Source organism: Schistocerca nitens, chromosome 2 (assembly GCF_023898315.1).
Source record: "Schistocerca nitens isolate TAMUIC-IGC-003100 chromosome 2, iqSchNite1.1, whole genome shotgun sequence".
Classification (NCBI taxonomy): domain Eukaryota; kingdom Metazoa; phylum Arthropoda; class Insecta; order Orthoptera; family Acrididae; genus Schistocerca; species Schistocerca nitens.
In genome coordinates, this window is record NC_064615.1 from 949,687,076 (window position 1) to 949,714,854 (window position 27,779).

The 27,779-nt window shown below is 40.8% G+C and overlaps 1 protein-coding gene across 3 annotated transcripts in view; it reads right to left on the reverse strand.

Annotated features, from left to right (window-relative positions):
• Positions 1-27,779, reverse strand: part of LOC126237275 (ring canal kelch homolog) — a 150,411-nt gene that overhangs the window by 76,826 nt on the left and 45,806 nt on the right. For all 3 annotated transcript variants that reach the window (XM_049947207.1, XM_049947208.1, XM_049947209.1), the window contains exons 6-8: positions 25,796-25,952; positions 17,537-17,646; positions 15,195-15,307 (exon numbers count right to left, since the gene is read on the reverse strand). In XM_049947207.1, coding sequence (XP_049803164.1) covers positions 15,195-15,307; positions 17,537-17,646; positions 25,796-25,952 — 380 coding nt within the window. The remainder of the gene's footprint in view (positions 1-15,194; positions 15,308-17,536; positions 17,647-25,795; positions 25,953-27,779) is intronic.

Sequence of the window (27,779 nt, forward strand, 5' to 3'; positions counted from 1 at the left end):
CTGCCTCACACCTTATGCAAACAACGTGCAATTGTTACATGAGGTGAAACCTGATAACAAAACCAATGCACAATGTTTGCTGAAGATGCTCTTCAGCACACTGAACAACAACTTCTTGACTAAGACTACATTTTCCGATAAGGCAACAATTCACCTCAGGGGAAATGTCAACAGACACAATGTGTGAATTTAGGGTAATGAACATCATCATGAGACCACAGAGCATCAATGAGACAGCCCACAGGTCAACGTTTGGTGTGACTTAATGGAGGATGAAATTATTGGACCTTTTTTCCTTGCGGAGACAATTGCCACTGGTCATTCATGGCTTGGTATTTCAGTAAATTTTTTGTTCACTCTGATAAGACATCAATGTCCACACCTGCTCTCAGCAGAATGGAGCACATGTACACTGGCATCTGGATGTTTGTAACACAATGAGTGATGAATTCCCACAAAACAAATGCTAAAGAATACCTACAGAGAGATCCTCCGTGCCACTCCTGGGGATCATGAGCAAATGTGTGACTGAACAGACAAAGCTTCAAAACTCTGTGTATACAGTGTTATATGACTCTTCTTTATGTATCGAATACATGTTGTATTACTGACGTATAAAATTCAAGTGTTATGTCTCATACACACAGTAGAGTTACTATTAATAAAATAGTCAAGGAAGTAACTTTGGAATAGCATTGCACTACACAGCATTGTAAAAATTGTGAATAATCCAATATGTTTTTATAGCAACTGTTGTACATCTATAGCGTAAGTTTACCAACCCAAACAATGGGTAGCACAAATGCCACTATGGCCAGCCTAGAGAGGTCATCTGACAATCTAAATGGATGTGGCAGCAAGCACTGTGCTGTGCGCACAACAGTCCAATATACGCCTGGACTGCCAGGCCCTTGGCCTCACTTATGTTTACTTGCTTATTGTATGCTCACCTATGAGACTGGATATTAATGTATTCTATAGTTATGAGACTTTGTACTGTTCTACACTTCATTCAGTATTGTTGTGGATCTCATAATGTAGAAGCAAAATAAAATTTGATTGACGTTATTTCTGATATTGTGTCTGTAAAACATTACAACACCAATAACAATAATAATCATTATTAAAAGGAAAATAATAGCGTGAATCAGCAATTCATTTCACCTCAGTCAACAGTGTCAAAGAGATAGTACTGTGCTATTTTCAGCCCCATCCCATCCACATTAATATGAACATTATGATAAGAATTTCTGCGGACAAGACTTCAGTGCTTACATAAGCAACAAAGACATTCAATACTCGGCTTATGTTATGCCTTTTTGTCTCTGATTCAAGATGTCAGATTTGAAAAAAAGTTATTTTGAACATGAAAATCAATCTGGGATCCGACGACAACCACTACCAAAAAAGGTGAAAATGGAAATCTGTCAGCATACGCTGTGTACTCTTGCGAATGGATCGCCACCCGTCTCTATATGAGAAGGCCTGTTCATGCAAAACAGCTGGTGAAATCTGCTGAAGCGATCAATGAACAAGACTAGAAACTTCAAGGAAGAGAAATGTCAAATTTGTGAACCAACTGAGCATAAATTTCATTTCATGTTATGTACTACCTTCCATTTGCAGGCTCATATAGTAGATACTAATTCCTTAGGATGTTTGGGGTTGAATGTAAGAGACAGGTGTTGCACCTGGGAGTAGCACAGGATATTAACCATGTGACAAACAGTTGGGACGGGGTTAAGATATTTTATACATTAGGTGGGCAGTGGAATACCACGTAACGTGTCAAAATAATACTGCACAGTATGTTACATGTCATGTGTCACCTTAACTCATTAGACAGAATTAGAGCCTTGGGTAACACGATAGCATAATGTTCCATGAAGTTATACATGTTGTGTGTATTTTGCTGCAGAGAGAGAGAGAGAGAGAGAGAGAGAGAGAGAGAGAGAGAGAGAGGAAGTGAGAAGCTACCGCGTCTGGTGGAGTGAGGGATGCTTGCATTAATATGCTACGAGGGGCAAACGTGCAGTGCAGACAACTGGAGCAGCCTGTATTGCACATCTATGTGATTGAATTTAATAATCTGTATGTTGTTAAAAGTGGCCTTATGCTACTGATTTATTTGTGTTAATGGTTTCAACAGGATTTTATATGGTTGTAATGGCAGAGATGAGTACGAAGAGTTCCACTAGTACATCTCACTCTGTACCGAATCAGGTTGTAAAGATAACGTTTCAGGAAGTTCAACTTGAGCATGACTTACTGGTGATATCCATGGTTCAGTCACCACACATTAAGAAGATAGTGAAATTTTACCAAGGTTCCGCAGGGTAACTTGTGTGAGGAAGTTAATTATAAATGGAAGGAATTAACGTTAGATCATTTTGACAAAAAGTGGTTTTATCAAAAGCCACTTGTGTTGGTGTGAAAATTTTGAAAGGCAGTTATTTGGTGTTGGCTTAGTTTCTGAAGCTAGTGTCTTGGTGTGAATGCTCTCATAGGGGGACCTGTTTCGTTTTATTGGCGATTTTGGTATATAGCAGTCGTGATATTCAAAGATGACCCACTGCGCTGAATTTGTTATGCAGGTATTAGATAATATACACTGGAATTATTTGGCTTCGTCATAACACATAGTTAGCCACTAGAAAACACGGTCTAAATCTGATTATTGAGTAACATTATACAGTACAACACTGCTTTTACGTCATCAGAATCAACATTTTCACGCTGTTTGTGACATTTTTTACTGGTCCCGTCATATTTCCTATGCCCACAATGTTAATTTTCACCTGATTTTGCGTCAGCACATTTATAATCTTCCTGCGATTTACACATTACGAAACAATATTAGTGGAGAAAAAAGGACGCTGGCATGATGTTGGCAGTAGAGTAGTGTTTAAAAATATTACGTGGTTAAGTTTCTTGAGACCAGGGCACTCTACTTAGTGGATTTGAACCGGTAAATATGTAACAGTTGGAACAATTCATGCAGTATCTCCTGCTTCTGCTAAGCTCTAATTAGCATGGTGGCTGATGGGTGTAACTAGGTTCATTCAAATGAAGATATCAGGACCAGTCACAACCATTTCCAAACTGTCTCTACTCTGGAAATGCAGTTTCGTGATTGTTGTTATCATCATGACACCTTTGTCAAACCATATTTAGCATGTGTTCGTAGATTTTCCTGGCGAATGAGATGCTTGAAGGTCTCTCGGGCATGAAGCCGGGTTGACTGGTCGTTGTAGAACGAATTTTCGACAGCGTAATGTGCCATCATCATCAGGTTACTCCTGTTGACTGATGTCCTAGGCCAGCGGTGGTGTGGTATATATACTTGTCGCCTCTCCCCTCCACTGACTCCGCGTATGGACCGAGGGATGTGCAGTCCATGGTGGTGGAGGTAGCTTGCGCTGACGAGATGACTGATGGGCGTCAGTACGCATGCCGCCTTCGGCGGGTGTGGTGCCCCGTTTCCGCTCCTCCTGCAGAACTTTTATTCCTGGATTCCATGCTTGGCTGAGTTGAAATTTGTTGTCCTTGTTAATAAGGTTCTCGTGCAGATGGATTTCAATTGCTTCCTTGTATAAACAGTCCCAAAAGCAGGATGTGTTGTGCAGGACTTCTGTGTTCTTGTATTTCATACGATGATTTGTCTCGAGGCAATGTTCTGCGATTGCAGATTTTGTAGGCTGTTGGAGATCGGTGTGCCGTTTGTGTTCAGTATACCTTTCCTCGATCGTGCGATTGGTTTGCCCCACATATGCTTTCCCACACTCGCACGGTATGAAATAAATTCCAGATTTCCGGAGTCCTAAATCATCCTTCACTGTCCCTAAAAGGGACTTGATCTTTGGCGGCGGGCGGTAACCGCATTTGATGTTATGACAGTCTAGAATCCTGCCTATCTTTCCAGATACGTTGCCTGCGTATGGTATGTAGGCTGTCGCTTTTGGTGGATCATCATCAGGTGTGGGCTGTGGTGTAGTCCTCTGCTTGAAGGCGCATCGAATTTGGCGGTCAATTCTTCTGAAATACATCCTCGAGGTGGTCTAGTTCCGGTTTTAAGCTTTCTCCGTCGGAGATCACCCAAGCTCTGTGAACCAATGTATTTATTACTCCTTCCCTTTGTGACGGGTGTTGACAGCTGGAGGCGTGAAGGTAGAGATTCGTGTGGGTTGTCTTCCAGTAGACGCTGTGTCCCAGTGTTCCATCAGCCTTTTTCCGTACCAGAACATCCAAGAATGGTAGCTTCCCGTTTTTCTCCACCTCCATGGTGAACTGAATTTGGGGATGGATTGAAGTTCAGATGTTGTAAGACCAGTTGGAGCTTCTCTTCCCCGTGAGGCCAAATGACGAATGTGTCATCAACATATCTGTAGAAGACTATTGGTTTTAGTTGTGCTGATTCTAACGCTTTCTCCTCAAATTCTTCCATGTACATGTTGGCCACCACAGGTGACAGAGGGCTACCCATAGGTACGCCGTCTGTCTGTTCATAGTAATGTCCGTCAAAAAGATAATATGTTGACGTGAGCACAAAGTTAAATACTGTTGTGAATGTGGGCCTAAATTTCTTCTCAATAAGATCCAGTGAATCCTTGAGTGGAACTCTCGTGAAAAGCGATACAACATCAAAACTGACCATAAGATCTGAGCTGGCCAACTTGAGTTTCCCCATACGTTCCACAAACTGAGCCGAGTTTTTGGTGTGGTGCTCACATTTGCCAACCAATGGACTCAATACTGCGGTCAAATGTTTGGCAAGTTGCTAACTGGCTGATAGCTGAGTTTTGTTTACAAGGAATGTTGAGCTTGGAACAAAAGGAGGGGAACAGCTCATAATTTTTCTAAGTGTTACTAAAGAGAAAATATAGTAAGTAACTTTACAGGTGAATCTACTTGCTCTTGAGTACAAGATCAAAATTAGGACTTTTCATCAGTGGTAATTAAAGGTTACTAGCAACTTTGTAGTGTTAACTGTTTGTTTGAGAAGGGTTACAGCCAGCGATATAGTATTTTTCTGCACTGCATTTTGCAAAAGGCCTAGCAATACCGTACACATTTAACATTTCAGAATCTGAGATTTGTTCTAATATGCTCTGAACAACTGATTATTTACACTTGAGAATAAAAGCAATGTAATCAAACTAACAAATTACATGCTTAATTTAAAGTACCATTGAAGTTTGAGTAATACTTGTATATTGTTTAAGACTACAGCAAAACAGTTGCGAGATTTTTCTCCTAGTTTTATTATGTTATAGTATGACAAGTAATTTACTGCAGAAAAACTTAACAGCAAGTTTAGCTAATAGTACCTTGGAATTCTGAAGGTACATCTTTGTCGGACTGTGTTATTCCATTAGCTTGTTACGTACACTGTACTGGTGAAGAGGGATAGTAATTTTACACTGCCAAACGGTCAAGACTAGCACAATGAAAATCTTTAAATTTTATGAGGTTGGTGCAGATCACTAATTGTAGTGGTTCGTCATTGACAGTTCAATTCTTTATCTGTCTGTGTCCACCAGCTGGTTTATAATCCATTAAGATTTGCTGCATTACAACCACTTTGGAGAGTGGGAAGGATTGTGGATGAAATGTACCTCATTTCTGGACATGATAACAGACAGTCAAAGCTTTGGTGAAATACGTGGTTAAGCTGTTCCAGTCTGGGGTGAAACTGAGAGATTAGCAGGGTGCTCCTTTGCAGGCAGTTCACAGGAGTGACTGAAGGTTAGTGGCCTATGTGGATATGGTGCAGGAGATCTGTTTGCAGACTAGATTTCAAGGGTAATGTGGCCTTTCTGTGAGGCATATGAAAGTGCCTCAGCACACTGGTCAAGGATTGCTTGTCACTGCAAATGCACCATTTGTAAAGTGGCTAAACTCTATGGGAGAAACTTGTTGGTGCAGAAGGGATAGAAACTATTAAAAATGAGGTACCATTACTGGTTTTTTAGTGTGATATGGGCAGAGTTTTTTAAGGAGCCATGAAGAGGTGAAAGTCAACATGCAGGGAGGGGGGGGGGGGGGGGGTGTTGCACACTAGATTTACAAGGATCAGACCAAGTGGATAGGAGAAGTGTTGAGGCTGTGGAGAAATGAGGACAGAGCGTCTTGCCTTGGATCCAAATCATGAAGATATAACTGATGAACCTAAACCCGACAAGGTTTAGAATCCTGGATAGCTAAGGAAGGTTTCATCTATGTTGCCCATAAGCAGGCTGGCATATGAAAGTGCCATGTGTCTGTCCATGGTCATGCTGACGATTTGTTTTTGAAGATCTGAACCTTGAAGAAGTTGTGAGTAAGGATATACTTGGTCAGGTGTGCAAGAAATGAGATGGTAGATTTGGATTTGGCAAGACATTGGGGAGAAACAATGATCAGTGGCTGTAAGGCTGTGGGGCATTGGAGATATTGATGCACAGGGAGATAGTGTCAACAGCAATGAGTAGGGATCAAGAAGATAATGTTGTGAGGATGGTTGAGAGGTAACAAAGAAACTGGTTTGTGTCCTGGATATCAGAACCTAAATTGCAGTCGATGGGTATAAACTGTTGGTCAACAAAAGGCAAGACTCTTTTGATTGGAGGACTGTAACTAGTAATAAATGATCATACATAGCACGATGGTTAAATTTACAGATTTTGAAAAGAATGGGGAAGGTTCTGACATTCTTGTTTGTCTGGAGGTCCACTGCCCTGATAAACATTAAGACCGTGATAATCCAGCAAACGCAATTGTGAAGCAAGCACAGACTCTTTCCTGTATTCTTAGGACAAAGTGGTTCCTAGCATTGTCAGACACCTTCAAACAATATCAGAACTGTTCTGTGCAGAACCTCGTCAATAACTATTGTCTACCTAACTGAGCCTTGATGAAAAGTAATGTAAATGATGATGACTCAATGACTGATCACTCTGAAATTGTTCAAGTGATAAACTCTGCATTGACCAATGAACTGAGTGCGTTTTAGGCCAACAAGTTGACAAATAGATCAACACTAACAGAAATTTTGCTATAGAAAACAACTGTCTAACGATGTGATATTACAAGGTACTGTATTTTGAACTCTCAGAAGGCACCAGAAACTGAGAGTGATAAAAAAGAAACACTTACAACTCACATCTCATGGCTTGAGGCTTCAGAAACCTTAAACTTTTGTATTGTGAAATTCACTGAGAGTAGCCCACAATACAATACTTCTGAAGTTATGAATCTGAACATAAGAAAACATTATTGTCACAAAGAGAGCTCAATCCATGGAACAAGTTACCATTTCTGGAATGTACCAGAGAGCTCAGAAGAAAATTTCAGCTAAACCATCAGTTGATATAGTCTGACATATTCCACACCATCGATATCATCAGATATCTTTGCTACTCCTAAATATTGTGATTCCAATTACACTATGCCAAATTTTTGGTAAAATTTTATTAATTAGTTTGTTCTTGATCTTCTCAAATCAGTGGTGCTTATTTTACTTTACAACTGGCATACAAAAAGTTATTTACGTATAGTGAACTTTTCTAAAATTTTGAGTCTCACATTTATTTAACAGAGCAGTACAGTAATCGAATTTTAATTAAAAATTTTTTTTACAGAAAAGTTGTAAATACTTACTGTAATCTCTCTGTCATGTATAATAAATATCAGTTATTTCTTTCTGTACATTGAAACTATAGGTTATGTTTAAAGCACTTTCTTAAATCAGTTTTTTTAAAAACAATGTTGATAATCCTGTAAGCTTTTGGTCAAAAAGACTTATTCTGAATTAGACAAAAAACACACACACATTCACGCAGTGCAACACACATACGCATTACTACTGTCTGGCTGCTGGGGTAAGATAGCGTGCAACTGCACATGATTGGAAAAGTAATCTGGGTTGTGGGGGTCAGGAGGAGGCTGGGAGGGGAAGGGATAGCAGGGTAGGGATGGGGGATGGTAAAGTGCTGCTTGTGGGAATAAACAGGGATGAAGTGCTGAGGGGACATGGCAACTAGGTGCAGTCAGGAGAGTAGACAGAGGGCAAGGGGGGAGGGGGGGGGGCAGAAAAGCAGAGAAGTAAAAAGACTGTGGATGCATTGGTAGAATAGAGGTTGTGTAGCTGCATTGTGCTGGAATGCAAACAGGGAAGGGGATAGGTGTGTAAAGGACAATGACTAATGAAGGCTAAGGACAGGAGGGTTATGGGAATGTAGGATATATTGCAGGGAGAGTCCACCTATACAACTGAGAAAAGCTAGTGTTGATAGGAAAGATCCAGATGGCACAGACTGTGAAGCAGTCACTGAAATGAAGAACATCGTGCTGGATGGCAGGCTCAGCAACAGGATGGTCCACCTGCTTCTTGGCCACAGTTTGTCTGTGGCCATTCATGTGGACGGACAGCTTGTTGATTGTCATGCCAAAAGAGAATGCAGCATAATGGTTGCAGCTTAGCATCTAGATTACACAACTGGTTTCACAGGTAACCGTTCCTTCGATGGTATACATGATGCTTGTGACGGGACAGGAGTAGGTAGTGGTAGGAGGATGTATGGAATAAGTCTTGCATATAGGTCTATTACAGGGCTATTGTGGACGAGGGGATAGACAAGGACTGTGTAAGTTTAGTGGGTGGCAAAATACCACTTTGGAAGGGTTGGGAAGGATAATGTATAGGACATTCCTCATTTCAGGGTACGATGAGAGGTAGTCGAAACCCTGGTGAAGAACATGATTCAGTTGTCCCAATCCTGAGTGGTACTAAGTCATGAGATGAATTCCCCTCTGTGGTTGGACACTGGGACTTCGGTAGATGGTGGGTGACTAGAGAAATAAGCACATTATATCTGTTGCTGTACAAGGTTGGAAGGGTAGTTTTGGTCTGTGAAAGCTTCAATGAGACCCTTGGTATATTTCAAGAGGGAACATTCATCATCACTACAGATGCGATAGCCATGGGTAGCTAGACTGTATGGAAGGGGCTTCTTGGTATGAAGTGGGTGGAAGCTGTCAAACTGGAGGTATTGCTGGTGGTTGGTAGGTTTGATATGGATGTGCTGGAATGTACCCATCTTTGAGGTGGCTTGTTGGATTGAGGAGGATCACATCAAGCAAATGGGGGAGATGATGTTGAGGTTCTGGAGAAATGGGAATAGGGTGTCCTCACCTCAGTCCAGATCAGATGATGTCATCAATGAATCTGAACTAAGTGACAAGTTTGAGGTATCGGGTGGTTGGGAAGGATTCCTCTAGATGAACAATGAATAGGTTGGCATAAGATGGTGCCAAGCTGGTGACCATTACTGTACCACGGATTTGTTTGTAGGTGATACCTTCAAAGGGTAAGTAATTATGAGTGAGGACCAGGAAGGTTGGTTGGCAGTTGGGAAGGGTAATGTTCAATAGTGGCAATGCAATGGTCATTATGGATGTTAGTGTAGAGGGAGGTGGCATGAATAATGACAAGCAGGAAACAGTGTGATAAAGAACACGAATTGTGGAGAGTCGGTGGAGGAAATGGTTGGTATCTTTCATAAAGGAAGGTTGGTTGCAGGTAACAGGCTGAAGTTGTTGGACTAGCAGAGCACAGATTCTCTCAGTGAGGGCACAATAACTGGCCATTATGGAGCACCTTAGGTAGTTGGGGTTATGGGCTCCAGGAAGCATGTGGAAGGTAAGAGTGGGGAGAATGATAGGGCTGAGGAGAGAGAGAGAGAGAGAGAGAGAGAGAGAGAGAGAGAGAGAGAGAGAGAGACCTGGGGAGAGGTTCTGAGATGCGCCTAAGGATTAGAGGAGAGACAGGAGATACTACTCGATTTCTGGAATGGGGTCACTGTGGCAGGTTTTGTAGGTGGATGAATCTGACAGCTTGTGGAGTTCTTCCCCCAGGTAACCCTTGTAATTCAAAACAACAGTGGTGGACCCTTTGTCAGCAAGTAGTATTATAAGGTTGGGATTGCAGTTCTTTGAGTGGATGTAAGGTTAGTTTATATGGTAAGGGATTTGGAGAATGATGGTGAGGCAAGGTTCAAGGTCAAGAAATTCTGGAATGTTACCAAGGAGTGATATGGGGGTAGTGGGGGTGGATCACAGTTACATGGAGGAATGAAGTGAGTCAGGTAGGGTTCTACATTGGTCTTTGGTTGAGTCTGATTTGTAGGGGTGGTGATGAAAATTTATTTCTATTGCAGGGACTGTGAGAAGGAGAGAGAGACTATATCAAGTCCAGCATGATTCATGATTGAATTTGGGAGTGGGGTAAAAAAGATAAGGCCTTTGGAAAGGACTGATACTTCTGTGGAGCTGAGGCTTTTGGAGGAAAGGTTCATGACTGTGCTTCTGGTCTGTTTTGGTTCTGGATTCTGTATGGTGGTAGGAGCAAGATTTTGAGGGTGGGGTAAAAGTAATAGTCTCGAGGCAGGGTTTGTCAGCCATGAGGGGCTGTGAAGGAGGTCTGGAGGCTGTTTTAGAAGTGGTGGATAGCAGTCCAACGTGAGAGATTTCTGAGGTAAAATTGTGCATGCTGCTCTAGTTCCTGAAGGGCAAGAGTTTCAATGTGGGAGATGCGAGCCAAGAATTTGGGATTGCACAGCAGGAGAATTTTACAGATTGGTAGGAGTTATTACAAGGAAGTTTGGATCTCCAGAATGATATTTTCACTCTGCAGTGGAGTGTGCGCCGATATGAAACTTCCTGGCAGATCAAAACTGTATGCCGGACCGAGACTTGAACTCGGGACCTTTGCCTTTAGCGGGCAAGTGCTCTACCAACTGAGCTACCCAAGCACAACTCACGACCCGTCCTCACAAGTTTTACAGTACAGTGGTCAGTCAGAATGTTATGACCTACTATTGATATAAACCCATCCAGGCAATAATGGTGTCACCTGACAAGGACTGACAGCTAGTCAGACACACACATGTGGTGCATATAGTAACAATGAGTGCGCTGTCCATGTTTAGAATGGGGAAGGTGTGCTATCTATCTGAGTTTGTTGTGAGGAAGGGTCGAGAGTTGTGCTTGGGTAGCTCAGTTGGTAGAGCACTTGCCCATGAAAGGCAAAGGTCCCGAGTTCAAGTCTCGGTCCGGCACACAGTTTTGATCTACCAGGAAGTTTCAAGTTTGGGTCTGTTTCACATGGTTTTGCAGGACTATGTTGGTGAGGGTTAAGGACTTGGTGGGATCTGAACAGATGGAGGTCACTATGGAAGGAGGGGTGCAGGCAGAGACGGCCATTTGAGGGGATTCCATGAGCTACAAAACAACACAGGAACAGTATGAGAGACTGGCTTCTGGCTAGGGATAAGGAAACTTTCCTGTATTGGCACAGACGGAAGGAGCAAGGATCCATGGTGGAGGATAAAAATGCATAAAACAATGTAAGTAACGTAGAAATATATGCGAAAAATTCACAAAAAAGCACAAAAATACATAGGAAAAATCACAAAAATGACAGAACTGATGAAGTATGAGGAAACAGAGTTGGCCAATAATGAAATTTAAAAAAGAACTGAAATCAACATGAAATCACAATGAGATCAAAGATAAAAATAAATAAAAATATATAATGGAGGTTACAGGTTTTTGGGCAGATTGTATGGAGAAGGCAGACAGCAGATATGACTAGATTAGGTGAGGTAAGTATTGCCATCTGGAGTAAGAGAGGAGAAAGGGGAGGACAAGAAAGGTACAGGAAATAACATGCAAAAATATGTGAGAATTACACAGAAAGAGTGATCATTTGAAGGTATAGGATTAAGATATTGGTTGGAGTAATGTGGGACATGAGAGGCTTAATCAACAATCAGCATGGTCTTGTGGCCATGCATTCTGCACGGACAAGATGGTTGATAGAGTGTGGCACATAAGTAAGAGCATGCAGTGTGGTTCAGATTGTGACAAGTAAAACACAGAAAAGAAGATAAAGAAAAGGACAGACACTGAGTATAGTAATGCATAAGAAAATTAGTACCAAAGGAAAACAGCACTGGGTTACGGGATGGAAGAAAAACCATTAGGCAAATTCAAACAAAGGAAAACACGCGACTACTGTCTTGGGCTGCTGGGGACAGATTGCGAGCAACTGTGGATGATGGGAGAAACAATCTGGATGGTGGCAGTAAAGAGGAGGCTGGGAGGGGGAGGGATAGCAGAGTAGGGGTTGGGGATGGCAAAGTGCCGCTTGTGGTAACATACAGGGATGAGAGCAGACGGGGATAGGTAGCCAGGTGCAGTTGGGAGGTTAGACAGAGGACAGAGGGAGGTGGGGAGCAGAAAAGGAGAGAAGTAAAAAGACTCTGGGTGCTTTGGTGGAATAGAAGGCTATGTTCCTGTGTAATGCTGGAATGTGAACAGGGAATGGGGATAGATGCAAAGAGGACAATGAGTAGACAATGAGTAACGAAGCTTGAGGCCAAGAGGGTTACAGGAACATAGGATATATTGCAGGGAGAATTCCCTCCTGCACAATTCAGAAAAGCTTATAGTCCTACCTGCTGACAAGGGGTCCACCACTGTTGTTTTGAACCACAAGGATTATCTGGTGGAAGGACTCTGCCAGCTGTCAGATTTACCCACCTACAAAACCTGCCACCCACAGTGATCCCATTCCAGAAATCCAGCAGGATCTCCAGTCTCTCCTCAAATTCTCAGGCCCACCCCAGAACCTCTCCCCAGAGTCTCTCCCTCTCCCTCCCTCCTCTCTCTCTCTCTCTCACCTATCACTCCCAGCACTCCTGCCTTCTATAGGCTTCCTAAAGTCCACAAATCACTCCCAGTACTCCTACCTTCTACATGCTTCCTAAATTTCATAAGCCCAAACACCCAAGACGCCCCACAGTGGCCAGTTACTGTGCCCTCACTGAGAGAATCTCTGCTCTTGTAGACCAGCACCTTCAGCCTATTACCTACAACCTACCTTCCTATATAAAATATGCCAAACATTTCCTCCACCAACTCCACACAGTTCCTTTTCCTTTCCCATATGGTGCCCTGCTCATCACTACTGATGCCACCTCCTTTTACACTAACATCACTAATGCAAATGACTTTGCCTTTATTGAACACTACCTTTTCCAATGGCCGGACAATTCCAAACCTACAATCTTCCTGGTCTCCATGTCATCACCCCAAATTACATCTCCTCGAAGGCATCACTTACAAACAAATATGCGGTATGGCAATGGTCACCAGATCGGCACCATCCTATGCCAACCTATTCATTGGTCATCAAGAGGAATCCTTCCCAACCACCCAGTATCCCAAACCTGTCACTTGGTTCAAATTCATTGAAGACTTCTTCTGATCTGGATCGAGGATGTGGACACCCTGTTCACATTCCTCCAGAACCTCAACATCAACTCCCCCATTCGCTTCAACTGATCCTCCCCAACCCAACAAGTCACCTTCCTTGACGTTGACCTCCATCTCAAAGATGGGTACATCAGTACCTCCGTCTACATCAAACCTACAAACAGCCAGCAATATCTCCACTTTGACAGCTTCCACCCACTCCATACCAATAAGTAATTCCATACAGCCTAGCACCAGTGGCTGTCGCATCTGTAGTGATGACAAGCAGTCCCTATTGAAATATATTAAGGGCTCAGTAAGGCTTTCAGAGACAAAAATTACCCTCCAAATCTCGTGCAGAAACAGCTCACATACCTTACCTCTCCAGTCACCCACCACCTCCCTAAGTTCCACCTCCAGCAATGAGCTCTGAAGCCAATATTTAATCACATCCCAGGTGTGATCAATCGGGTTCGGATCTGGCGAGTTGGGGGACCATGAAATCGCACTCTTGACCTTATGACATAACATACTACCTTGCAGAAAAATGCCATCAGGAAACATGATTGTCATGACACAATGTACATAGTCTGCAACCAGTATATGATACTCTTGGCCTTTGGCTGTTAAGGTGTTGAACGAGTCACCAGCTTGTCTCCGCAGTACAGGTGTCAAGGAGCTGTTCCCCTGGAAGACAATGAATATGCGCCCTATCATTGGCATGACGAAGGAGGTATCAGGATTCATCAAACCATGCAATGCTCTGGTAGTGCACCAATGTCCAGTGCCGATAGTCACATGCCCTTTTTAGTTGCAGTTGCCGATGTCGTGGTTTTGACATTGGAACATGCATGAGTCGTCGGCTGCAGAGGCCCATCGTTAGAAGTGTTTGGGGCACTGCATATTCAGACACATCTGTATTTTGCCCAGCATTAAAGTCTGATGTTAGTTCTGCCACAGTTCGCCATCTGTCCTGATTTTTCCAGTCTGCCCAGCCAACGATGCCCAACATCTGTAATGAGGGAAGCTGCCAACCCCACAATGTATGGACGCCGTTTCACCTTGGTTTCGCCATGTGTTGAAGACACTCACCATAGCACTCCTCTAACATCCAACAAGTTGTGCAGTCTCTGAAATGCTTGTGCCAAGCTTCTGGGACATCACGATCTGCCTTCAGTCAAACTCAGATAGATAGCGCACCTTACCCATTCTACACACGGACAGCGCACTCACTGTTACTATATGCACCATTTGTGTGTGTCTGACTAGCTGTCAATCCTTGTCAGGTGATGCCATTATTGCCTGGATGGCTTTATATCAATAGTAGGTCATAACATTCTGACTGACCACTGTACTGTAAAATTATCTATATGAGGGGAAAAAATAATGGCACCAGACTGCACAAATGGGGGAGGAGGTGGAGGAGGAGGAGTAGAAGGGGGGGGGGGAGAGAGAGAGAGAGAGAGAGAGAGAGAGAGAGAGAGAGAGAGAGAATTTGTACTGCTGACAATGAGCAAGTCTGAATTCCATTACAATGAGCAAGTCTGCAAGTCTGAATTCCATTATGTCTTGAAGAATATCGAGATAAAATGAAAGAACAACTGCACTAAGTCACGTTGGAAAACATTTCAAGTACAATTTATGTAATAATCTTTGTAATGAGAAATCAATCTTCAAAGAACGATCACTGAAAAATGATTAAAAGGAGGAAAGAAATACAGTAAGTGTCAAGGTGCATAACCACTGCAATTTGTCATATGTATATATCAAAATGTGTTTATGCAGTGAACACGAAAAACTTATCTCTCTTTTACCCAAGCACTAGTTAATTTTATCTAACTGTGTACAATATCTGAATGAAAAATTAGGCCATATATGTCATCAGTGAAGTGTATTACCTGCAGCGGCGTGTAGGCATTTCAGCAACTTGATACCAGCGTTCTTCTTTAAAATCATAGCACTCTACACTTCGAATAGCTTTGGGTGCTTGCCCTCCCACAACCAGTAAAACCTGGTTGGAAAAAGCAGTATTTTAAATAAGAGTTCAACACCTTAGTACTGTAAGTTCGAAATGACATGTTTTATTGCAAGAGACAGAAATATAGTTTGCACAAATATGTTCAATTTGAAACAGATCCTGAATACACTTTTAACTTTCAGCTGTATTCATCTTAACACGTTCTGTAGTGCATGTATCACGTTTCAGCTTTCACAAGACATCCAGCACAAAAGCTGGACTCATGATAGATTACATATTGACAGCTGGTTTATGGCCAAAGTGACACTAGTGTTCACTTGGGGAGCCAAGTTGGCAGGGGTGCCAGAATCTGTATGTATGGTGTTTCTTAGTTAGTAGTGAAAACAACCTACTTCCACACTTACTAGATTTCACTATATTTTTAAAGATCTTTCCAAAAGCCCAAGGAATGACAACTAATGTATGAGATAGGGAGAGACAGGGGGTGGGGGTAGGGAAGCCGCACCAAATTATATGTCGATTGTGTGAAAATGTTCTCCACACAGCTCTGCACATATTTTCAATATTCAGAAAATGTAGTGAATAACGTGACCAATTAAACCCATTATTTTCTCCTGGTCCACGATTACACAGCTTCTGCCTTTATCAATGACTGGTAACAATGAAGCCCCCATGTCCAACAAACTGGACATTCACAATCACAGATATTATACTCCGATTAAAATTACTGCTGTTGCAGGTGACAGCAGCATCGGCGGCGACGTCAACCGCCACGAGGGCGGCCCCCGCACGGGGCCGAGAAGCCAAAGATGGAGCCCTTATCACGCAAGCGCGAGCAAGCGGCGTGCACGTCTCTGAAGCTCAAGCGGCGCAGCTCACCGAACAAGCAGAGCTGCTTGAGGCTCAGATACGGCAGAGTTGCGCCATGCAGTAGAGGGGGACGGCGGCGAATGGCGGTGGGCTGCCGCTGTTCAGCAACCAGCCTCATGAAGCTGTGCTCTCACTGACGACACGGCACAGCAGAGGGCATAATGGCAATGCACGTGTTGCTGCACCAATTTTCTTGTTACAGGGACGAAGCCACTGCAACAGGACCAGGAGAATCCATACGAGCCCAGCTGCAGCAACCGGAACACACAGCAACATAGGAGGAGCAGCAACAGCACCTGGCCTAGGAGACGACGCCAGCGCCAGCAGCAGCAGCGCTCACCTCCTCAACAGGACTGATCATTCTATGACAATCTGGCATTGCTTCTATGGTACTGATGCATGATACCCAACCACTAACATAACCTTACCTTGCACGATCTGTTGCAGATAGCAAGAAACCGCTACTGCCCTTACTACCCAACCTGACACTGCCACAGAGGTTTTTTTCCCTTGGCACTTTTTTCCGTCTGCCCTTAAAAACCGCTCTTCTTTCAAGCTTGATTCTGTCAAGCTTTTTCCACCACTTGTATCACCCAGATGCACCTGTGTTAAGGGGTAACCTCACCCAGATGTAACATCGCAGTTCCTTGCTCCTGCGATCTCCTCGATTCTAATTACTACCAATGCAGAGGTGACAGTAGATCTTTTGGAGTTGGTCACCATGCTTGTGCGAGCGTGGAGGGGCTCCCACCTTTATAAAAATGTGGCAGCAATGTGATGTTCTCATAAGCTTTAACAAACTTGTTGTCCTTGATTTACTAGTTGACTGTTTTGGAAACTTAATCTTTATGCATAACTGTGCAGCTGATCTGTCCTCTGTAAATGTGTAATAATGTAAAACAAAGTGTTTCAAAGTGGGCCTACAAATACCATATTAATTTTCTACAGGAAGAGCTTATGTGAATGAAGACTAACCCTTCCAAGGAGGGGGGGGGGGGGGGGGAGGGATAAAATCTCAATTTAAGTTCCAAACTATACAGCCAGATCCCAATTAAACAGTGCAAATTGAGCATTCTTAAAAGAAAATCACGCTTCCAGGTTCCCACTGAGAACAATGATGCTGATAAATGGCCCAAACTATACAATTTAAATAACAGATGACATTTAAGAAGCCACTCAAAACGATATGTTAGTCCTTACATTTTGCACACAGTGTATACAACTTCATCTGAGTGTTGGTTCGTGTAAATGATAATCCATTGGTAATGAGTAATTCAAGATAAAGTTTAATTCATATGGAGCCATATACAAATTACAACAATGATAAGACACATAAGAATACTGACAATTATTAAGGATGTTAGCCTTTCAGTACTATGCAAGGAATCTTACCTTTGGAAGACCAACTGGCTGTCTGGGTTTCGTTCTTGGACTTTTGAACAACAACTTCTGTTCACCTTTAAGTAGATGGAATTTTAATGCTTCAATTAAAAAATCTTTACCTGCAAGCAAAGTACCTCATAAGGCTTATGGATATGTTATACTTTGTATATATTTCAAACACAGTGATAAAAGAAATATCAAAAGGTTCACCCATTAACTTCAATTACAGAGCTTGTGATGATTAATGAACTTAATAGAGAAGAACATTACAGATCAATTAGTGTCACCAGCAATCACTACCATTTGTATTCAAAATACATGGCATGTAGGCATGGAAGAAGCTTTTTCATGCAAGACCGAGATATCATTGCTGGCACGATGGCACTTACACAAATACGACAAGAAAATTGAAAAGATAGTAACTACATTGAGAATAACTCAGACTATTCTTAGGTCAGCCACAGAGTAATTTGGTGCGAGAAGAGGAGGGAGGTCTGAAGTTCCAGGGCGCACATAAGTATTCTTAGATTAGGCATACTCTCCATCCATCATAAATACCAGGATTTTTAAGGCCTTGTAGCACTTACCGCATTCAACTTACAATTACATATAATACATAAACTGAAAGAGCAACTCAAACAGTTTTTTTTACAGGTCTTCAATGTGAGCACTATTCATCACAAGGCCCACATCAAGTCAACAGGCAAGTTCTTCACAAACACTGATCAGTGTGTCTGGAGCAATTGCTGCAACAACTCCCTCAATCCTGTTTGTTAAGTTGGGTAGATCAGATGGTGGCAGAGGCACATACATATGATACTTTATGAACCTCCCTAGACAAATATCACATGGCATCATATTAGGTGAACATGGAGGCCATGCGAAACAAGCTCTGTCATCTGACTCCTTGCAGCCACTCTAGCAGTCGGGTACGTCTAGCCAATCGCTTACTGGGTTATGACAGTGAGGCAGGGCACCATCTTGCTGCCAAATAAAGTTCTGTGGCTCAGCTTCTTCCAGTTGAAGAAAGAGCCATAGTTGTAACACATCAAGAATAGAAGCACCAGTTACAGTTGCTTAAGCGGAAAAAAGGGCCCAAACTTTCTGCTGCGATGTGGTACAAAAAATATTCAATTTAGGGGAGTCTCATTGCAATTGTACCATCTCATGGGGATTCTCTGAGTCCCAGACATGCACACTGTGTGTGTTCACATTTCCACTAAGGTGAAAAGTCAATTCATCACTGAAGATGACATGATCTGGAAAAATCTTTATCATAGAGTAAAATTTTGTTTGTGAAGTAGTCTGTAGGCTTTAGAGTTTCTAACAACTGCAAATGATAAGGCTATAGTCATAAGCATCTCCTTAAAAGTCTCAACAAAGATGTCACTGGAATTGCTAATTCATGACTAGCCTTCAGAACTGATTTCTTGGGGCTATGCATGAAAGAATCTCTCTTGTTCAACACGTTCTTCAGTCACTCTTCGTCATCCCGTATTTTTTCCCTCTGAAAACACAGGGGTTGTCTCCTAGCTGATGATACCATCTATGGATGTTATCATCACTTGAAAGATTACAATGGAACATAATATGGAATGCATGTTACACTGTAACAACAGATCCAGTCACTGCAAACTGTCAAACACAAAAAGCTTCCAGATCAGTACACAGTGTATCCCATTTCCATTAGGACTATAGCTATGAAAAATGAAAGTCATGAATTATGTTCACACAATCACTGTATTTACTCAAATTAGTCTCCCCCTAAATCGATATATAGCTGAAATTGTTTTAAGAATATTTTGAAACAGTTACTGTAGTCCTTTTTTGGGACTTCATTTAGTACTGCAGTACAATATTCCTGGATGTCCTTAACAGTGTTGTAATCATGTCCTTTCACTGTCCACTTCAATTTAGGGAAGAACCAGAAGTCAGTAGGAGCAAAACCCAGCTAATAAAGCAAGTGATCCAAGGACTGTGATCCATTTGCTGGCCAAAACCTCTTGAACCATATTCACTTTGTGGGCTGGGCTGTTATGGAGAAGTGAGCAGGAACCTGCCTCTCAGTATTTGGGCCGAATTCCACGAATTCTCACGTACAAACACAAAACTTTATGCTGACACTCTACTTCACCGCCTTATTCTGATGAGTAACAGGCATGTATAGTTATATTCATGGCCAGCTCAGCTGCTGAAGTATGCTGACCCTTTAACACGGCTTAGTTAAAACTTCACAGATCATAATGCCACAATTTACCATGAGACAGCATTGCAGTTTGCAACTTCACACAAGCAGTCCTAATGGGTCTGAGACACATTGCATAGTGACCATCTTTGCTAGAAATGCTTTCCAATAGAAGACACAGAAAACAGTGCATGAGCATGCACAAAGGTACAAAAATAAAACTGTCTGAGATGCTCTTTCATTTGACGTATTATTTATAATTATAAGATGAATGTAATAAATGTTAAAAGCTTTAAAAACTTCAATAAGCATTTTGAAACACCCAGTTATGTAAGCTGCAGAAGACGCTGAAGTATTAGTGTAAGAGCCAAATAAATGCCCCTAACAAGCAAGAAAATTAAAATCCTAGTGATCAGCTGGTGAAGCATTCACAACTAAGTGACTGAGTATGAAGCACTCTCAAAAAGCTGTGGAGTTCACACGCTACTACGTACTGGTAGCTGGTGAAAACCCGAAGCTGACAGCAATGAGATTTTTTGTATAAATCTAAGTGTATATCAGAAGGAAAGGCTAATTGGAAATGGAGATGATGTACAGTATTTGTCACTAAAGACAAAAAAAGCAAATTCACTGAAATAAAAATTGAAGCTGTCTAAGACCTTGTTTGACCAAGACTCAGAATCAGGGGAACACATAAACTTATAACTGGATCTGTGTATCAACCAGAAGGCTCACCTCCAGATTTAATATTGGCAGCCAACTCTTGGTGGAAATATATTGGATTTAATATACAGAAAATAGACATGACATCTTTGAGGATGTCTTCACTGAAATTGGAATCAGTGACTATGAGGCAGCTGTAGGAACAAGGTTCACCATAGTACGATGGGATACTAAAATAAGTAGAATGATTTACAAATTCAGTAAACTAGATAAAGAAGCATGACTGTATAAGGAACTTGGAACATTTAGCTCTGGACAGGAACATGTAGAGGATATGTGGTTGAAGTTTAGAAGAATACCTGCCCAAGCACAGTATACATATGTACCAAGCACAGTATACACATGTACCTAACGGAACAGTCCACCATGGAAGACAGAAGATTAGTGTTTAACATCCTTTCGACATTGAAACCATTAGAGATGAAGCATAAGCTTGGAATGTTTCAAAGTATGGGGAAGGAAATTGTCCATGCCCTTTCAAAACAAAACCATACCCGAATCTGCCTGGAGTGATTTAGTAAAATCATGGAAAACATAAATCTGAATGGCCAGATGTGGATTTGAACTGTCATCCTCATGAATGCAAGTCCAGAGGGCTTAATCACTGGCGACCTCTCAGGGTAGTTCTCCATGGGAGAGGCTCTCTATGGAAATAAGGTTCTAAAGAAAACTGTGACTGTTGGACAGTAGGTGTAAAACAAAGCACATGGCTGTAGAGACATAAATGCTAAATGAAACACATTTGACTGTCAAAAATGCAATGAAAACCCACAGAAATTCTGCTCATATGCAATGGCTATCAATCGCAGCAAAGTCAGTGTCCAGATCCTCTTGGAGGACACAGGAGCTGAAACTGAGGATAGCAAAATGAAGGCAGAGGTGCTGAATTCCATTTCCAAATGTTCCTTTACAAAGGTAAATCCAGAAGTCCTGCACAAAGTAATTCTCGCACCAGTGAGAAGATATTAAAGTCAGTGTCACTGAGACACAGTAACTTTGCCCCTCTTTTAACCATAATATACTGTATATTCCTCAAACAAAAAATTGTGCTCAGTAGTTGGAAAACCACACAGGTCACAACATTCCACAAGAACTGTAGCAGTAGTGATCACAAAACTGCTTTCTACTATCACTGACATTCATTTGTTACAGAATCATGAAACATATTCTGAGCTCAAACAAAATGAGGTATCTTGAGCAAAATGACTTCCTCCATGCCATCCAATATGAATCCCAAAACCATATGTAAGGTATGTTTAGCCCAGTTCACACTTTTCTTGGATGACATCCTGAATGCCATGGATCAAGGCAGTCAAGTAGATGCAGTATTTCTTGATTTCCAAAAATTTTCTCACTCGGTACCAAACCAACACTTACTAACGAAAGTATGATCATATAGAGTATTAAATGAAATTTGTGACTGGGCCGTGGATTTATTGGTTAAAAGGATACAGCAGGTTATTTCAAATGGAGAGTTATTGGCAGAAGTAACTTCAGATGTGCCCCTGGGAAGTCTGCTGGGACCCATACAATTCAGGCTGTTTATCAAGGATCTCGGGCAGATAATAATAAAAGTCACTTCAGACATTTTGCAGACAATGCAGTGATCTACATAGTGCTGTCTGCAAAAAGCTGCACAAATATTCAGCCACATCTTAATGAGATTTCAAAATGTTGCAATGACTGGCAAACTGCTTTAATTGCTCATAAATATAAAATTGTGCACTTCACACACACGTACAAAAAGTACCCTACAAATACAATACCAATGAGTCACAACTGGAATCAGTCAATTTATACAAATACCTGGGTGTAACAGTCTGTAGAGAAATGACATGGAATGATCAACATTGGCTCAGTCATAATTAAAGCAGATGGCACATTATTATTCACTGGTAGGGTATTGGGAAAATTCTATCAGTCACAAAGGAAACTGCTTACAAAACACTAATGTGATCTAGCCTAGAATACTGCTCAAGTGTGTGGGATGTTCGAAATAGGGCTATCAGAGAACATTCAACATACAGAAAGAATGATAGCACATATAGTAATAGCTTTAATATTGAGGTAAAAACATTACCTACATCACAAACCAAATGAAAAGTAAGGGCAATCTGTGGCATAAAACTCCTGAAGTCCTAATTTCAGCTATAATGTAAAAAAACCCAAATACTATTCATTACAGCTTCATGCAGTTGATATGACCAATACACCTAAAAAAAAATGAAGCAATTTCAAAAAGGAACTGACACAGAAATGCCACAGTGAGTGAAGCTCTATGATTGTGTCATTGCACACTTTTGAAATCATCACACTGATAAGATTCAAACATATGACTATCACGCACAAATTACAAAACTTTAACACTTTAATTACCAATCTTTTCAACTGACAGGATCAGAAAATTTTGGTGCACTGCTGATTTGATAATTTGATGGTATAAGACTTCTCCCACCTTTAAATACGTAATCATGTATATTGACAGGCTTGATCTGTCATCATTGCATTGCGAGGAACATCTAGTTTCTAAAACAGCTGATAGATGGTAGAAATCTAGTTCCTAAAGCAACTGATAGATTGCACTTGTTGTATACAATCAAGCTTTTGGAGAGCGGCAGTTGTTTGTTCAGTACATAAAGATAAGAACGAAGAAATTTTGTGCGAAACGGAGCCGGATTTTGTTGAATATGTCACTGGTAATGACATATACTAACAATTCAAGTGATGATCCCGACACTGTGCAAAATAAATAAATGTCATTGACTAGGGCCTCCCATCAGGTAGACTGTTCGCCGGGTGCAAGTCTTTTGATTGGACGCCATTTTGGTGACTTGTGCATTGATGGGGATGAAATGATGATGATTAGGACAACACAACACCCAGACCCTGAGCAGAGAAAATCTCCGACCCAGCCGGGAATCGAACCCAGGCCCTTAGGATTGACATTCTGTTGCGCTGACCACTCAGCTACCATGGGCAGATGTCACTGTTCAAAAAGAACAGTATTAAACCACAAGTGAGTATTTTTTGTTTTAATTTCATGCAATGTTTGTTGAAGCAATTGTTTGCTTTCTTTTCTGATCTTCCTTAATTTTCTGGACCATGAAACATTATTTTAATTTTTTATGGGTTCAGAACAGCGAAATGATGGAACAAATTGTATTTCATTGTTTCCTTACATGTCTGGTAAAAGCATGCAATCTCTATAGTAAAATAAAGACCTAAAAGATGCCTCTGCCTAAATTCATCAAGGAACTGTGAGCAAAAGTGCTAAAATGTGAAGATTCTGCCAGACGGAGTTCCACAGGGCACAACTCAGCAGGCCATCTACAGGAAAAAATTACACCTCCAGGTAAAAACCAGAATACAGAGGATGTGAAAAGTACGTTCAGGAGAAAACTAAATAAATAAATGCAAGAAAAGATGCGACATACAAGTGCAAAATTTCCATGTGCAAAGAACCTTGTATTAAAGCATGCTGCACATGGAAAAATTATTCTATGTGGAAAAAAGTGTGACAGTTTATAATTACAGTTTTAAGATTCACATTTTCAATTATTGAGTGTATTGTTAGGTCTAGAATTGTAATTGAAAATTATTTTGATTTTAGTACACTTTTAAATTTTTTGCAAAACCTAAAACTGATTAAAAATATACGCAAAGAAAAATTCAAAGAAGCTGGAAACACGTAATTAGGAGTAGTAGTAGTAGTAGTAGTAGTACCACAATTTCAAAAAAGTTTAGTATCACTAGTCTTCTTAATAAAAGAAATTGAAAACCATAAAAATGGCGGGTATTCTAAGAAACTGCAAGGTTTATGTGGCTAGCAGTCGAAGTGTTAACTTAATGTCCTTGTCACAGTAGACATCATTGGAGACAAAGATACTAGCTGCATGGACAGAAATGTGACAAGAAATTGACAATGCCCTTTTTGATAGATGCAACCTTACCTGGGGGTAGTTTCAAGAACCTGTGGGAGTCAGAAGGGCATCTTTATGTAAAAATTTGAATCCAACACCTGGAAATTAATATTGTATTTTAAAGACTGTATACCTCTGCTTGATTAAATCTGTGGATCCCATAATCAAACTGACAGAAATAGCCAAATGAAGCTCCATTGAAAACACAAACTGACAAAAAGGTCATTCAAACATCCTGGAGGCACTGTCCTTATGGACTGAGCTACCCAAGTATGACTCACAAATCACTGTCACAGCTCTCCTTTCACCAGTAACTACCTCCTCTTTTTCAGACTTCACGGAAATAGAACTCTTTCTTTCTTTTTTTTTTAAACGTTTAGTGTTCTAAAATTCTAATGTGCATGTCACATTCACTTTCATTCCCTTCTGTTCATGTAGTACAGTTTATACACCCTTTAATTTCTATTGTTCTATGGCTCACATGAAATTAGGCATATCCGCACAGGAACAACATAGGCACTGTGCTACAGATGAACCAGCACAGGCCATTAAGATAATTCATACTATGAAAGTTGTGTATCTGATTTTTTTATTTTATAGTTCAGACTCAGGTCATGCAACAGCTATCATTTCAGGTATGTGCAGTTGTTAATAGACATGAGTTTGATTTATGAATTGCTTTTTTAGTATTTTGATAGCCACTACATTTGTATTTTATTTTTTTATTTTTTTAACAGTTCGAATGATGATGACTTGGTAATAAGCCAAAACTGGAAATTATATTACTAATGTGAGTTGAGGCTGAAATATGTCTTCAAAAATTTTACCCAACAAAGTACACACAGTCTGTGTTAGTGTATTTGAATTATTCTCTCCATCAGTAGACACATAATGGCAAATCTTCTGTCATATTATTTATCTAGTGTATTCAAATTTCCTCTCTGGGCAATAGCATCACAAGCATTTTGGCAGCCACAATGTAATTTCCATGAAAATTTGTTCTCTACTGAGCCTTGTAAACATATTAATGTTGCATTGGTGCCAATGAAACTGTAAGGTTCTCTCACACGTGTCCAAAGTTTAACACACTTGTAATCACCCTCTTTTTTTACAAATCAAACAATCTTTCTCCAAACCAATCTAACTACTTTAAACCTGACTGTATATTACACAGGAAATTAATAAAAAAAATCCTGGTCGTTATTTATGCTTACTCAGCTGATAATTATCTGCAAAATAAATATTTCAAGCAACCACAAAGTTATCACAAAAATATACTATAAAACTGAACTCCAAACTTTAGATGTTGTAAGAAACCAAATTATGCAAGACCAGATTAATGTGAAAGTAAATTTCAGTAAATACCAACTACTTTTTTCTTGCTGAATTATAAATTAATGCATCTTTTACAGTAAAAACAGTAATGTAGAATTTACTGACACTGAAGATTTGCTTTCAGCAGAGGTTCCTCTTCAACTCTTTGAACAAGGTACTCCTGTGACAAGAGTGGAAGACGCACATGTTCCATTAATTCTGCCAAATGTGCACGTCTTGACTCAAGATCATGGTGTACCCATGCCACTACACATTCAAACACCTGCAAAAGAAGTATTATGTTGAACTCTTTATAAAATATCACATGGAAAAATGGAGAATATAAGACTATGTGTAATTAAAAGACATCAATAACACAAATACAAATACTGGATTTTTATACACGAAATTCACTTTGTGATGCAACAGATAAAGAAGCAACGGTGTTAAACCTACATGAAGTCTCAACTTTTTAAATGAGGTGGCCAAGATAGTGTGACAACAAAACCTTGACAGCGAGTAATTTGGGGAACTAGTACGAGACAGGGTAAACTGGGAAAGAAAAGGCACACAAGGAGTAAGTGCCAGATTGTGGAAAAGAGATGGTGGTTATCCTATGAGGTAAAATATATGCACAGTTAAAGGAGCAAGAGCAAAGCAAAGAATATTAGATGATGATGATGATAACAATAATGAACATAGTTCTAGGGTGTAAAAGTTGGGTCATCCATGTCAAGGATATCAGAGTTGACTGCCTTGTTCACAAGGTCATTGAAGATCTAACAGAAACCAGATTTGGATGAGGTTGGGCTCCAAATTGGCAGTGGTTTTTTATTAAAAAATGCTTTAATTTACTCCAGAACCACAGAAAACTTAAATGTGGGCGGCTGGAATGGGGTTTGAACTATCAGTGCCTTGAAGACTGTGCCAACTCTCTCAGTAAATCACCAAGAGAAGAAATTACATACTAAACTAGTGAAAACGAACTAAATTGTACAACATATTCAATAAACCACACACTGCAGAAAGAATAAGAAGTGAATAAATTGAGGCATAGGAAACAAGAGGCAGAATACAAGATGGAAGGAAGTGATAAAAGAAGTGTATGAAATAACCAAAATTGTGGTGATAAGTAGGGAAAGGGGGCTGGGAGGGGAGGGGAGGGGAGGAAGGGGGAAACAGAATCATAAAAACTACGCGGCTAAGTGACAGTGAATAAAGAAAATGGGTGAAAAACAACAACATTAACACATTTATGCTGGCACTGTGAATTTTGTTTCACGCAAAGGAGGAGAGGTTGTATTCAAATGCCCTGAGCTACTATTTTAATATATTGGACTTTTATTTTTAAAACAATAAGAGATCACATAAAATAATTTTACACCAAATTGATCACAATTAGGTGATATCTTATTTGTTCAAAAAGCTCTGTCGTTGAAGGGTCACACAAAATTGTATTCAGAGTTGTCCATTGCAGTCGGCTGATAGATAATACAGCACACGTTATTGTATTGCAGGTAGCATTATTGGCAGAGTTGAGCTTGAGCCACCTGGGGTACACCTTGTCTGAGGAGAGCTTCTAGTATGAGCCCCTGGTGGTCCATGCTGCCCAATGGGAAGATCTAGCATGAACCACCAGGGGTACACGAGTGTCAAAGTTTTTAGCAAATAAAAAGCGATTGCAGAACATAGGAGGAATAAACTGTCAGAATCCAAGAAAGAATAAGCACTAGATGGAAGTTGCAACAAAATATGAGGAGGGCAGCACTCAAGATGTTAGTTGAATTGTAGGTAGCACAGTAAGGAAAGAAGAAAACAGGAAGAAGATGTACCAAACTATGAAGAAAAAGCAAGAGAGAAACAGTGAACGATCCAAGCTCAAGATGTGCAGCATCAAGCGAATTGCAAGAACCACACCATCATGGTAGTGTGGTCACAGTGTTGGAGTGCAAACTGTGTTCAAATCTCTCTCGTGTCCCATATCCCCCCCCCCCCCCCCCAAAAAAAAAAAAGAATTATGGATTTGCCATCCAGTCTCTGACATGCTCTCTCGTAGTCTTGGCAATTGTCATACTATACATTGCTTATAGAATATGTCATCTGATATGAA